The 14475-nt window shown below is 41.3% G+C and overlaps 2 protein-coding genes and 2 non-coding genes across 5 annotated transcripts; all 4 read right to left on the bottom strand.

Annotated features, from left to right (window-relative positions):
• Positions 1-32: 32 nt before the first annotated feature.
• LOC102221056 (deoxyribonuclease-1-like) lies at positions 33-7997 on the bottom strand. 2 transcript variants are annotated; one of them, XM_023343030.1, is made up of 11 exons: positions 7913-7987; positions 6458-6546; positions 4507-4533; positions 3619-3767; positions 2786-2874; positions 2611-2700; positions 2413-2525; positions 2206-2318; positions 1961-2118; positions 1582-1678; positions 33-1329 (listed from the first exon to the last, which is right to left on the bottom strand). In XM_023343030.1, the coding sequence occupies exons 4-11, from the start codon at positions 3763-3765 to the stop codon at positions 1186-1188; spliced, it is 951 nt and encodes a 316-aa protein (XP_023198798.1). In that variant the 5' UTR covers positions 3766-3767; positions 4507-4533; positions 6458-6546; positions 7913-7987; the 3' UTR covers positions 33-1185. The 2 variants fall into 2 exon arrangements, with proteins under 2 accessions (XP_023198798.1, XP_023198747.1); XM_023342979.1 differs by lacking the exon at positions 6458-6546 and having other exon boundaries at positions 7913-7997.
• Positions 7998-10366: 2369 nt separating this feature from the next.
• Positions 10367-14250, bottom strand: rpl10 (ribosomal protein L10). The gene is made up of 7 exons (XM_005804847.2): positions 14237-14250; positions 14111-14142; positions 13237-13295; positions 12184-12291; positions 11068-11206; positions 10825-10987; positions 10367-10581 (listed from the first exon to the last, which is right to left on the bottom strand). The coding sequence occupies exons 2-7, from the start codon at positions 14131-14133 to the stop codon at positions 10426-10428; spliced, it is 648 nt and encodes a 215-aa protein (XP_005804904.1). The 5' UTR covers positions 14134-14142; positions 14237-14250; the 3' UTR covers positions 10367-10425.
• Positions 10650-10782, bottom strand: LOC111610043. The gene has a single exon (XR_002753470.1). It is a non-coding gene; the product is annotated as a small nucleolar RNA SNORA70 (small nucleolar RNA).
• On the bottom strand, positions 12361-12493 carry LOC111610044. The gene has a single exon (XR_002753471.1). It is a non-coding gene; the product is annotated as a small nucleolar RNA SNORA70 (small nucleolar RNA).
• Positions 14251-14475: the final 225 nt, after the last annotated feature.

Here is a 14475-nt window from a genome sequence, read left to right as displayed (position 1 = left end):
AAGGAAAATTATTTATAAAAATGAATTGGAAAAGGGAAACAAAAAATAATGTCCTCCAAAATCGAATACAAAGCACAACATATTTTAATGTTGGGTCCAATGGTATCATGTCAGTAAAAAGTTAGAACTAATAAAATAGCGAGGGAGTGAGGGAGGTCAGTTGTGCTAGCTTGGTTTTGACGACTTTAACATGTAGATGTGCAGCGGGATTTGGTCGTCTTAAGCAGTAGCGCCTGCAGCTCTATGGTTGTAGGCTCTGGGTCAGGTGGCCAGAACCTGGAGGTTCTGGGCACAGGTTCCTGTGTAAAAATGATGCGTAGTTCCCCTCCAACTCCAGAGGCACATGGTTACTGTACATGTCTGTCTTTTTCACTCATAAACTTTTCATAACCGCAAAATAACGCACTGAATTTTTCCACCTATAATCTTTAGTAAATTGTTAGGTTAGGGGATCATATGTGTTCCCAACATTAAATCACTTTCTATATATTATATAGGGAGGAGTGTTTAAATGTGGCTCCCAATGCAATGAAAAAAAATATATCTATTTGACACCATTTTAGATACTTGTCTTTTAGGTTTTATTCCATTTCCATTAGTCATAAAATGTCTTCATAATTACTTTTATCTTGTTTAGCCGTGTCTGAAAGAAGCATTGCACTTTGAAGTCAAGTGGAGCCACAAAGATTAAAATCTTGTACTTTTATATTCAGATATAATCCCAGGGTTACTAGATAAATATAGTTTAATCACTCTGAAGGTGCTGAGGATTCACTGAAGAGAAAATGTATCCACAAAAAGTAGCTAAGAACGTCCAACTTTTATTTACAGAACTGAAGTATTTCTGGTGCAAAAAATAAATAATATTTAAAAAAAAATAATAGATATTTATTTTATCTCTATGGATAAAATGACGAAAGTGAGAAAAAAAATGGAGGAATTTTCAAACAGTGGAAAGTACAACACCAAAGAAAAACAAGAGTTAGAGAGAAAAAAAAACCATGCATATTATTTCATTTTCTAGAACTAGAAATCAAAAGGTTTTAAAGTTGAACTCAGGTTGAATGTGTTCAAAATTTCTTTGAAATACCGAAGCAAGTATGTGATTCGCTTTTATTTTTTAGCATATTTAATGAAATAGAGAGGTGAGCTACAAAACATCTCAATACATTCGCTGTCCAGTTGCTATGACAACAGGTGACAGATTATAAGGCAGAAACACTGAAACGCAGTGAAGCTGCTTGTAAAGGAAGTGACTCCATTGAAGGATCTGGAACTGCTGACCTTCAGCAGGACCTCCACTGGGTAATGGTCGCTCACATTTAGCGCCTGAATGAAAAAGAGGAGAAACAGAGCAAACACCCATAGTTTTTAAATTTGTGTTGACGGAAACGTTTTAGTGTAGAGGCTCGGCCTTTTTTTTTAGAACTTTCTATATACTGCTCAAAACATTCTGCTGTATATACAATCGATGCATAATCAAGATTAGAGCTAATCAAGATATATAGATTTGCTATTTTGTTTGTGGATGTAAAGCCAGGATGATATATTTACATAAAAAAATAAAAAAAAACTCCACACCTGTTCTTCTGTTAGTCTGTACTCCTGTTGGAAGTTAAATGGCTGGGCTGAGGAAGGGACAACTGCTCCGTTAAACTTTTCTCCGTGGATGACAATCCTGTTGGAAAATCATAAGTGGACAGAAGAGGAATGATCAGATATGCTTTATAGTAATCTAGATTTTCTGTGCACAAAATGAAATGCTTGCTAATCGATGTGGATTGTAAATTGTGTAGAATTTCAGCGAGCAGAAAACTCAACGCAATGTGTCCAAACAGACGGATATGTCATCATTCTAGGTGATATATAATAATGTTTTGTTTATTCTGACCTAAAAACGTAAAACGATTAGTTTTATTACGTGAGCAGATTAAACCTGCAGGATCACACCCGAGCTCACCTGTCGTAGGAGCAGGACGTGCTGTGTTTCACGGTGGTGTCGCTGTCCTCTCCTATCAGCCAATGGAGGCTCCTGTCTGTAATCAGACGCACTTTGTCCCGGTTCTTCTTTGCCAAGTAACCGCAGTCGGCGTTGAAGTCCCCGAGAAGCATCACGTTCTGCTCGCGCAACATTCAGAACCACGCGAGATTTATCCATTGATTGATTTAAACCGTTCTTCGGCAATGATCGGCATTAGCCTTTACCTCAGTTCTCCACATCCTTCTCACGTTCTGCAGGACGTCATACAGGGCATCCAGCTCTTTAGTGGCGTTGGTCGGAGTGGTGTGTTGAGGGATGAGAACAAACTCCTGTATAGCTGGAAACAGGCAGAAGGGAAAATAAGGAAGGATGGAGAAAAGAAAAGGTATATGGTAATAAATGTCTAAAAAAAACCAACAAAAAAACCTCACAGGTCTTTGGGGCTTTGAAGCGAACAACAAAAGGTTCTCTGGAGAAAGCGTCTTCATCTCCTGGCATATTATCTGGGTACTGATACCGATCAGTAACCTTCACAGTGTTGGTCCTACATGCATTCAGATAAAGAAAGGAGCGATGTTTCTGTTTACAACAAGTTGCAGTACATTGGTGCATGAAGCAGCGCAGCTTACCTGTAGACGAACACGTACTGCTCCTGGTATGACCCCTTCCTGCCCAGCCTCTCACTGGCCAAAAGGTCATACTGGTTCCTCGTGTCATACCTGAATAACCAACAGATAAAGTAGATCCAACTATTATTACTCATATTATTAGTAAGAAAATAAGCCAGTCGGCTGGTTCACTAACCTTCTGATCGTTTGAAGCAGCTTTGATACGGCTGTTCCTTTACGGTCTCTGACCTCCTGAAGCAAACACACGTCACAGCGAGTAATGATCTGAAACGGACGGGAAACAGAGGAGTTACAGGGTGGTGTGGACACCCACAGGGTGAATGCTGTCCATCGCCACGCCCTGCCCACGCCACCCATCCGCCGGAGGCAGAGGCAGTCAAATTCACAGGGTCTAACCTCGCCGAAATATACCTACAGAAAAAATTAAATACATTATGCTGCGGGAGAAACTACAAACACTGCAAAAAGATCTCAAGTGGGTCTTTTTGCATCTAAATTGGTGTTCAGAAGTAAAGAAAACCTCCTTACCTGGAGATAGTTACTTCTCAATCAGTGAACACTTGGCCTACTGACCTTGAAGCCGGTGTCAACAAGTTTTGACTATTTCTGTTATATCAGTTCGATTTTATAGCATATCACTTTCAATTACGAAGCCAAGCTAATAAGAGGATCATTAGACGTCAAGATTCTTTGTGTTGAAAAATTACAGAGCATGTAAGGGTGACACAAACCGTTGTTCTTCAAAGCTCTAAAAACGCTCCATGTTTGTCTCTGCGAAAACATTTTTATAATAAACAGATTTTCCATTTGAATCCAGTGAAGTTTATAAAAGCAAACTGCATCCAATTTAACTGGACCTCAATGTCGAGCTACAGTAAAACTGTAAGATCAGTATTATCTTTTATTTTCAAGCACCTTAGATCTTCTTGAAATGACATGACGTAGACACTTTGAGTAGAAATATTACGCCATCACAACAATATCGCAACAGCACGACCGAGTCCTCACCCTGGCCAGAGTTATCATGATCTCGTTCTTGTTAGATTTGGATTCCCCGAAATGATGAAGATTGAAGGCACAGATTCTGAACTCTGACCCTCCTCGAACATCAGCCACACCCAGCAGGAGGGACAGCAGGAGGGACACGGACGTCATAGCTGGAGAAACACAGCGTTTGGTTTACAAGTACATCATAACAAATAGAAACTAAGACATGACCACATACTGTCTTTGCTTTCAGGGTGTTTAGAAAGAAAGGGAAAGATGAACCATATTCACATTCTTACATATTATCTAGCAGCCTGACCCTGCATGGATAAGCAGGTACAGATGGATGTGAAATCTAACACCTACACCTAAGTTGTCCATTTTTAAAAGGTTAATCTGACAAATGAGCCTCAACAGGATGCATGTTCTGATTTATTAAATAGGACTGGAGCTGCTCCTGTTGGCAGAGCTTTTCTTATCGTCGCTCCACTGAGGTGCTTTCATGGTCTGTCAGAAATATTGTGTCCTTCCAGATGCCATCATGCAGCTTCCTCCTACAGGTTTTTAGAGAATTTTAAAAACTATGATTTTTCCACCAGTAAACACCACATAAGAAGAAGACTAAAATTAAAGTCTCAAATATCGGCTGATCTACAGCTGAGAGGTTCTGGATCAGTGAAGTGTTGGGTGGAAACATCAACTGTGGTGAAAAGTTTGCAGTTTTCTGGGTAACTTCGTGTTTTCTGTGTGACTCAGAGCTTCTGTCAGAATTTCATGTTTCTTTGTTTCCATGTTCGAGACGATTTCGTAGCAAACATATTTCTGAATTCAACTTCAGGTTACAGCTGTGCAACAAGTTTTGTCCAAATTAATATGATCCTGTTAAAAGCTTGGCAAGCAATCTCTTACCTGTTCTTGCTTCTTGTGTCGCAGGAACTGGAAGGAGATAAGATGAATATTAGGGGGGTAAAAAACAGGAAACGCTCAAAAGGAAAACCAAACAGAAACTCACCCAGTCCTGCACAGCGAACTGAGATTTAATAAGTCCATCCCAAGCCAGAAATAGTTGCTTTTTTCTTTTTTTTTTACATTTTCAGCTTTACGCTAATAAAACAAGCAGCTGCATTCACCAAGCTTGTGCGCACAAGCAATTCATTTCTTTTGTTCAGTTTTGTTCTCAATAAAGACATGTAAAAACCAAAGTTTTTTTCTGTCTTGTAAAGATAGACAAACAGATCTCTTTCCAATGGACGACGCTGAAGTGGTATCAGTAAAATATTTGTGGTATCTGGGCCTCTGTGGACGCTCATCACACAGACAGCCTGGAGGTTAGAAACCATCTCTGAAGTGGTTGGTATTTGCAGACAACGCTGTGACATGCTGACCTAGAGGTAAAAGTCTTGTGTCCAGGTCCAGGATGTGTGGGGTCTGCAGAGATGCTAGTTGCCCATCTCCTGAAGAAAACAGAACAGGGGTGCCCAAACTTTTTGAGACCAAGATCTACTTTTTCTCTCACCAGCCGGTTGAGATCTGCCTCATGACACGAAGATATAAAAATTGTAAATGAAACTCTATTGACTTATTTTATTTGCAAATACACATCAGTTATAGCAGAAATATTAAAGTGATAGAAAACCTAATGCAGTTTCTTCCTCAGTGAGATTCGGACACTGGGAGGAGGTTACTGGTTTCTCTGTCAGAAGCTAAAGATTGGGCCAGCAGGTATCAATCAGTTATGGTAGATCTGAAATTTGGTTTGATGACCTCAACATAAGAAATCGCGATTAACCACAGAACACTGTTAAGATAAAAGCACATCTTCTGAAGTTGGGATATTTTTCCTCCAACACGTTACAGAGGAGTCAGCTCAAACCAGATGTTGGACTGGAATTTATTTCAGTGTCATTTGTGAATTTTAGCTCCTCACTTTCAACAGTGGACATATAAAGGTTGAAAAAGGTTGTCATTTTGGAGAAAATCTCTTCAACACCAATATTTCCACTACAGAAGACATGAAAATAATTAGCACGTTTGATAGAGGAAAAGCCTTTCAGACTCTGAGCTCAAAGCAAGATGCCAGAGAGCACCAAACTAATTATATATATAATTATCGCGGTATTATTTGTTAAATACTTCAAGAAATATATTTGATATATTTGTCCTATTTGATATTTATTGTGAAGAGAGAGCTGAGCCAAAAATCGAAGCTCTCGATTTACCGGTCGATCTACGTTCCCACCCTCATCTATGGTCATGAACTTTGGGTCATGACCGAAAGAACGAGATCGCGGATACAAGTGCGAAATGGGTTTTCTCCGCAGGGTGTCTGGACTCTCCCTTAGAGATAGGGTGAGAAGCTCAGTCATCCGGGAGGGACTCAGAGTAGAGCCGCTGCTCCTTCACATCGAGAGGAGCCAGTTGAGGTGGCTCGGGCATCTGGTCAGGATGCATCCTGGATGCCTCCCTGGTGAGGTGTTCCGGGCACGTCCCACCGAGAGGAGGCCCCGGGGAAGACCCAGGACACGCTGGAGGGACTATGTCTCTCGGCTGGCCTGGGAACGCCTCAGGATTCCCCCGGAAGAGCTGGAACAAGTGGCTGGGGAGAGGGAAGTCTGGGCCTCCCTTCTGAAGCTGCTACCCCCGCGACCCGACCCCGGATAAAGCGGAAGAAAATGGATGGCTGGATGGATGGATGGATGGATGGATATTTATTGTTACCTATACTCGCAAACACACGAGGTAATAAGTCCAAGTTTGTCGTTTATTGAACGTTCCGAAACTACAGCGGCTGTAATGAGCCACGGCAAAGGTAAACAAAGGTAAAATAACCCGAACAGGTGATCAACTCAAAACCACTTACCTATTTACTCTCTTTCTCTCTCTTTGTCGCTTAAGTACACCCGTTGCCGTGGCAACCGCCCACGCCCCGCAAGCCAAGCAGAGATTAGCCTACGTTAAAAACATAACGTTCAGTTCGGTATGATATTAGTTTTTTTTTTTTGCGACCTACTGCCCAGATCGACTCAAAACCTTCCCACGATCGACTGGTAGATCGCGATCGACTGGTAGATCGCGATCGACTGGTAGATCGCGATCGACTGGTAGATCGCGATCGACGTATTCGATACGCCGATACGCTTAACGTAAAATACTAAGAAAAAGTTAGTAATATGCAACATTACATCATTCCAAAGGTTTGCGATACTTTTTAGGAATTTATCGTAAACCGCATTTGCACATTCAGTTTAGCAAAAGTTTGTGTTAAACTTACAGAACTCTGATAAATGGGACCCAGACTTCATCTAAAGCTCTTGCCAAATTCTAAATGTACCAAAGTGCTAAACTCCTCCGCTTCTTATAACTTTTAGCATTTCTCTCTGATGAGTGAAGAATCCCAGTCAGATGTTCAAAGCGTGTGATATTGTTTTAGAACCTAACCTGTCTGCTGTGTTCCTTGTTCTCCATTATGCTGTTTGCTCATTTACAAACATCTGACAAACAACCACTTCTGTGTGACTTTGGATTTCAAAGAGCTCCAGTGGATTCTGTTTAGCGTAAAAGAGGATGTAAACAAACGCACTCCTTTTTTTCTTTTTTGATTTCACTACTTTAAAAAGTGTGCAAAGTGTAAATCATTTTGCTTTCACTTTGCAATAATGCACTGCTTAGTGTTGGTCTGCTACATAAAACCACTGTAAACTTTAAGTTAGTGTTTGCAAAGTAAAACAAGAAGAGAAAAAGATGATCTGAACAGTTTCGGAAGGTGCTGCCAGTGGATTTCTCCCAACCATAAAAGAAGCCAACAACAGAAGTTCCTGTTGTTGGTCAGGACTCGATCAAAACATACCATTAACACTCAGCAGCTGGACTTGGAGTTACACTTCTGTTTTCCAAAACAGTGTGTAGAGTTAACTCTGGAGCATTCACTGTATGGAGGGGTGTGTGTGTGCGTGTGTGTGTTTTCTGAAGGAAAAACATCTCTATCGTCAGAATGTCATTCCTGTGAACTATAGGTGAGTGGAACAGACCTGCTCAGAGTTCTGTCCCAGAACAAAACAGACCTATAAATGTGTTTGCCTTCTCATCTTTCATGAAGACGTTCTATTGTGGATTTCAGTGTCCACAGTAGAACATATCTGACAGAACGTGCACTCTCTTTTCCTCCCTCCTGCTCTGTTTTCCAGTTGCAATCAGGAATATTCTCCCAGTGATTCAGGGACCTGGTTAATCACCAGGTTCTCCTAGAAGTTCCCCTGCCCCAAACTTCAGCAGAATGAAGATTTACTCAAAGCAAAGCATCAGAAAGGTAACTTACCGGCGCTAGCCTTGTTTTCTCTCCGTCTTCTCTCTGCTGAAACTCAAAACTAGGGCGGCCTTCTTTGTTTCCTGGGGGTGGGACTAAAACATGGTCCACATTTACAGCTGCTGCTGGTTATTTTCAGCTAGAGAACGGTCAAAGAAAACTCACTCACTATCTAATTAACTGACCTCATCCTGGTGAAATATGACAAGACAGAAAATACTGATTTGAATTTAGCCACTGGATCTTGTCAGACAGGCTTCATTTGCTTAGGTTTTACTTTTTATTTTAGGCATAAGAAAGTCACATTTCCTTATTTCACTCCTTGTGACGCATATTCTGTAGACTCAAGTGTCCACAAGTGTCCCTAGAAAATCATGAGACTTTCTTTTTTTGGTATATATATATACACATATAATTAAAAATTAGAAGTTGACATACATTATTGTCTCGCTGTCTTAAGTTAATTCAGACCAAACGTCTCTTGTTTGTGTCAGGCAGATTTACTGACATTATTTCTATTAGGTAAATGTCACCACACTGAGAGACAGAATATGTCAGAGATATATTCACCATTGTCTACAAAATCAGAAGTTTGCATGCAAAATAATTACTATTTCTTTAAACATTGGGGGGGGGAAAAACCCAAATGATGATGTCATGGTTTCAGAAGCTTCTGATAGGCTACCTGATACCTAATTGGAGGCTCACCTGTGGATTTATTTTAAGGCCACACCTGGAACTCTCTGATTTCTGGTTTGACAAGATGAGAAAATTAAAAGAAATCAGCCAAGACATCAGGATGAGAATCGGGAGCAGCACCATTCTGGTTCAGTTCTGGGAACAATTTTCAGGTGATTTAACACCTTTTGCTCCCTCGAGTCTCTTGGAACCAATGCCCCTACATATGGGGGGAATAGCTGGTGAGACAGAGTCACAATCCACAGTGAAATGTCCTGATATGGGCTGAAAGGTCACTCAGTGAGGAAGAAGCCTTTACTTTAACAGAAACATAGAAGGCAGACTGCAGATGCACATAGGGACAAAAATCTTCATTTCTGGAGACATGTCCTGTGGTCTGACGGAACTAAAGTGGAACAGTTGACCACTTCATAACTGTGAAGCATGGTGGCAGCATCATGTTGTGGGGCTTTTTTGCTGCAGGAGGAACTGGTGCACTTCATAAAATAGACGGAGTCACCAGGAAGGATCATGAGAATCTTACATGTAGTCCCGTCAACAGACTCCCCGGCTGAGCCGTGCATCTCTGCGGCTCCAGTCACCACAGACCCAACCGCCTTTAGAATCAAACTTGGTTGAAACTCTCTGACTACCTCCTCTCTGACCTGAGCTGGGTTCCTGTGTTTTTATGATGCTGTTTGTTCACAGCAAACCTCAGAGGCCAGGAGTACATCTGGAGCTGTGCTGATATGACAAACAGATGGACTCTACTCGAACTTCTGAAGGCAACCCAAGCTAGCAATAATTTAAAAAAACAACATATAAGCCGACCTAGACCAGCAGCACAAATCAACCTGATTCGTCGCCACTGATTGGCTTCACTACGATTGCAAAGATCTTCAGAGTCTCTAGAAATGAATGAAATGTAAACTAGATCCTGTGATGGAAAGAAAAACATTTTATTCATTTAATATCTTATTGTAGTGAAGATTTTTGTCATTTACTGCATTACATTTTGAATGCTTAAAACCATCCCATCTTATTCTGCCATGTAATATATGGTGGAGGCATATTTGGACCTTTAGATGATCCATTTACATGTTTTTAGAAAGGCATCTTAAAAATAAAACTACCTTTAACAGGCTAGAGGAAAATGTGGAGCCTAAAGACTTCAGTGACTTCCTTAAAAGATCTTATTTCTCCAATGCAAAAACAGAAATGCTTCTCAAGTCTTATGTAACCTCACCATGCCTTGTTTCACAAAACCACAACAATGAAGCAAGTGCAAGTTTTTAAGAGAAATTTTTACTGAAAATTCTCCACAAAATGTGGAATTAGTTGTTTTTAATTCATCTGATTCCCACTGCCGTTTCTACTCTTGTTCACTGGGTTCCAGTTGAGCCTTGAGGAAAAAGAACCTGTTAGGCTGTGGACACTAGAATCATTTGAGTTCCTGTAAAACTACAGTAGCTCGTCTTTGTGATGGCTACTGCTTTAACGTAGATCTTAATCTAGAATATCTGCACAGCAGTATTTTACTCTGCTCTGGACAACCTGTCTCTACTTACTACTTCAGTTTACATTGCTAATTTTTATACAATATTCTGTGAAATTTGACTCATAACAGCCTAGAGATCTGGTGTATTTATGTGCACACAGTTAAATACTTCAACTGAGCGAGGCACAAGTTAACAAGATTAACAAGTTTGGTTTCATTTGCACCAGTGAAATCTGTTCTATAATTCTGGATTTCGCTTTAGAAATAATAAAAAAAAAAGAACCACAACATTCATTTTGTAGTCAAATGCATTTATTGATTTCCGGCGCACAGGAAGTGTGCAGGAGGATTAAATGGCATGAAGGGACCTCCAGTGGGACAGGGGCCCTCTGCTGGGGATGTACTTCACCCCGCAGCCGTCAGGGATCAGGCGTTTCTCGGCCATCATGTCGTCGAAGTCGCAGGCGTTGAACTTGGTGAAGCCGTACTTCTTGGAAATGTGGATCTGCAGATCAGAGTGACGATGTGTTATTACAGCTCAACGGCGAAATTAGGCAGGAAAAACGACGACGTTTTTGTCTCAGTGGTCCCTTAAAGCACTCAGCACCTCCCAGCTGAGGACATACACAACCAGAGAGTTGCTGTCTGCAGCCTTTGCACACCAGAACCACACAGCAGAGGAACCGGTCGGCTTAATAAGCTGCAGAGTTAAAATTTTCCCCTGATTCCAGTTTTCTTTCCTATTTACCTTTTGGCGTCCGGGGAACTTGAACTTGGCTCTGCGCAGAGCCTCCACCACATGCTCCTTGTTCTGAGCCTTGGTCCTCACAGACATGATGACCTGGCCGATATGAACCCGGGCCACGGTGCCCTGCGGTTTACCGAACGCACCACGCATTCCGGTCTGGAGCCTGGGAACAACAGCAACCGTCAGACTGGAATCCTCCACACACTGAGCACAAATAAAGTGTGTGTGTGTGTGTGTGATCACCTATCAGCTCCGGCACAGGACAACATTTTGTTGATGCGGATGACGTGGAAGGGATGCAGGCGCATGCGGATGTGGAAGCCATCTTTACCGCAGGTCTTCACCATGTACTTGTTAGCACAGATACGAGCCGCCTCCAGAGCTAGAGGACAGGACAGGATGGTTAATGGGCTGGGGCGCCATGACGACCAAATGGAAGTCCTATTGGGTGGCTGTTTCAGTGGAGGGACGATGTTCTACAACTTATACCCAGACAGGACCTGCGCCTTAACTATAGTTCACTGAAACATTTCAGACACTGAAGAGAAGTTCTGAATATATCCATCGATGTTTCCACATATGCAACTTTCACTATTAGTGGACTGATGACAAGCTGGTCCGGTTTGTAGGAATGCCACCATAAGCCTTTAAAAAGCTGAAGCTGCGGATTCAGAAGGTTTCTCAGTGGACTGGAGGAACTAAAATGGAGCTTGTGGTTGTAAACTAACAGGCTGATTAACTTCAGTTCTGATGAAACCTACATTGAATCATTCTGCACTGACTACGGATCCAATTGTTCAACGTTTGTCTCTAAACTCATTAGCCTTCCTTCACTTTCACGATCAGCAGCTTAAGAAGGAAAAAAACCAAACTATTTTTACATTCAATTCCAAAGTTGCAAGACATTCACCACAAATTCGCAGCTGAACCTAGAACCAGTTCTTAAATGGAGTTAATATTTTTAGTTTGATCCACTTTTAGCAGCTTTAGTATAAAAAATAACCTCAACTTTGATACAATTTGTATTTCATTTTATTTCAGCTTGCAGTCATTGGACCGTGGCTCCTTCTGAATGAGTCAAACAACTTCACTGACATCTCCAGCACCCCCAGAATATTCCGCACGTTTAACTTTAAAAACGCATCACCATACATCAATCATTTACACACTTGATAACATCCCAGGAGGAAGTTTTTTCAGGTTCTGCTGGAACCAAACAGGAGGGTGACCTCTGAGGACGAGAGCGGGCTAATGAAACAACTCTGCTCTGAACACAACAGACTTAAGTATATTTAGTACCAATGCTGTCATTTAAAAAATAAAAAACTTAATCAGGAGAAACTACAAGAACATTCTTACCTTCTGAGGACAGCTGCTCATACTCATCAGACACCATGTGGGCGCAGAGAGGAAACTCGTCCACCTTGGCCTTCTTCCTGCCCAGGTCAAAGATCCTGATCTTAGGGTCTGCAAAAAGAGAGAAAAGAAGATGAAGAGCAGATCTGGGGGCGAGCCGATTTACTCCACACAGGACAGAACTGTCTCAGTGGTCCCTTAAAGCACTCAGCACCTCCCAGCTGAGGACATACACAACCAGAGAGTCGCTGTCTGCAGCCTTTGCACACCAGAACCACACAGCAGAGGAACCGGTCGGCTTAATAAGCTGCAGAACCAGCAGTGGAACGCATTGTGGTGCCACTGCAAACTGATTCTAAGGATTTCTGCACAAACTCTGCTTGAGGCAATGTTTATGGGATTCAGACACTGCCTTCACATTTTCATCCATATTCTATATAGTGCGTGATAAATTTGCACCTTATGACAGATACAAGTATTGCTTCAAATGATTCCTGATGTTATATTATGTGCCTAAAAAGACAGAAATTTAGGAAAACTGAAAAACTAATCAGACATCTTTAAATGAAGAACTTCCTGATTTAACCTGATCAAGTTTGCTCCACACTGAGCAGATGCTAGCTGTTACTCCCTGAAGCACAACTAACTGGTTGAGTATCTATAATCTAAGTTTTAATCTAAAAATGAAGATTTTCCTTTATTAAGGGAAACCACTCTTGATCTTTTCAGTTTACGTAAAGCTAAACCTTTTAGCTGAAACTATTAGCATCTTCTCACTCATTTAACTCAACCGAGTGAAAAACTATCAGTTCCACATCATCAGGGATTTAAAATGTTAATGGGATTGTACAGTTGTGGCATCGCAACATGTTTAAAAACTGGACGGTCAACCTGCAAAGCAAAGCAGAACCTCAGTCATGGAGAACGCCCATTAGCATGGAGCGTTCTGCTAATGATGCAGAACGGTTCTCAGATGAAAACAGTAAAGAGAAGGTTTAAGGCTGAGCAGCAGGTCCTGAAACATTCTGAAGAGGAACATTAAATGTTCGTTCTCACCAGGAACACCTCTGCAGAAGCGAGACTTGGGGTAAGGCTTGTTCTTGCAGTAGCGGTAGCTGGAAGAGAGGAAACAGGTTTCTCATCAGACCTACTGTATCAGTTCAAACATATTCATTTTACTTATCCGAGCGGCTGAGCTCCTTCAAGAGGAGAATGTCAACAGAGATTTTTTTTTAAAAATCCACACAAACTAGGCAGTACTTGTTTTACTATTAGCTAAAATACATATTTTTAAACCCATCCCTAACAAATCATTCACATGTACAACTGATGCAGATTAATATTATTAATGCTAATAAAACGAAACATCTGGAGGATCACACACACAGATTTTCCCAGACTGTTGGCTCTGAAAACAAAAATTAGGTCAAACTGGCCTAAATAAACTTTAAAACCTTAACCAACCCGATTCATTTACTTTAAGTCAATATTTGCTTCCTCACTTTGGGAAGTTAGATTTAGGAAAGAAAAGTTTTCTCATAAAATACATTATTACATCAGAACCACTGCAACAAATGCTGTGTCACCTGATAAAATGCAGCTTCACGAACCGCATTTACCAACTTCTACAGGAACCTCAGTTTAGCATCAGTGCTAATGCTAGTATACTGATAGCTAACGTTAGCGCAAGCATACAGTATAATTTAATATAATGAATGAGAGCATTAAAGCGACTCAGACGGGCGCCAAATGTTCCAAAAAGCTTTCAGGAGGCGTCCAGTATTTTTATCTAGGGACTAGCAGCGTGTACCGAGGCCTGCCGGTGCCCGGCTCCGTGCACATGGAGCGGACTCGGAGCAGCTGCCATTTTCCTCCGACTGACGCTGAAATCGGCCTGACGCAAGAGAAAAAAAAACCCCACAAGACTTACCAGCGAGCAGGTCGGCGGCCCATGGTTACAATCTGTGAAATAGTAAATAAAATCGAGTTACTTCGGTTCAATCCAGGTTAACTTTAGAGATAAATAACTTTAAAATGTGTTTTTAAACGAGCAGACCCAGAAAACGCGCTGCCACCACTCACTCACCTAATGGAGGAAAGGAAGGAGAACCCACTTCCGCTGCGTCATGAGGACGGAGGTCAGAAGGGGCGAATTTTAAAAAAAAATATATATTAACAAGATAGTTTTTGTAGTAATGTGTTTCTTGGCTTAAATGTATTGTAAGTAACAGATTAATATAATTTTTATTTTTTAAAAAAACCCGTAAATGTATGAAAAAGAATGCTGGGAAATGT

Source organism: Xiphophorus maculatus, chromosome 1 (genome assembly GCF_002775205.1).
Source record: "Xiphophorus maculatus strain JP 163 A chromosome 1, X_maculatus-5.0-male, whole genome shotgun sequence".
Taxonomy (NCBI): Eukaryota; Metazoa; Chordata; class Actinopteri; order Cyprinodontiformes; family Poeciliidae; genus Xiphophorus; species Xiphophorus maculatus.
The sequence above is the reverse complement of the archived record's forward strand: the minus strand, read 5'-3'. Positions and strand labels throughout refer to the sequence as shown.

Coding starts and splice junctions, on each gene's coding strand:
- LOC102221056 (XM_023342979.1), bottom strand. CDS start 3,765: ATGACGTCCGTGTCCCTCCTGCTGTCCCTCCTGCTGGGTGTGGCTGAT. Junction 2,701..2,785: donor CTGCTTCAAACGATCAGAAG/GTTAGTGAACCA, acceptor TTGGTTATTCAG/GTATGACACGAGGAACCAGT. Junction 2,526..2,610: donor CAGTACGTGTTCGTCTACAG/GTAAGCTGCGCT, acceptor GAATGCATGTAG/GACCAACACTGTGAAGGTTA.
- rpl10 (XM_005804847.2), bottom strand. CDS start 14,133: ATGGGCCGCCGACCTGCTCGCTG. Junction 13,296..14,110: donor GGCCGCCGACCTGCTCGCTG/GTAAGTCTTGTG, acceptor CCTCTCTTCCAG/CTACCGCTACTGCAAGAACA. Junction 10,988..11,067: donor TCCTGTGCCGGAGCTGATAG/GTGATCACACAC, acceptor TGTTGTTCCCAG/GCTCCAGACCGGAATGCGTG.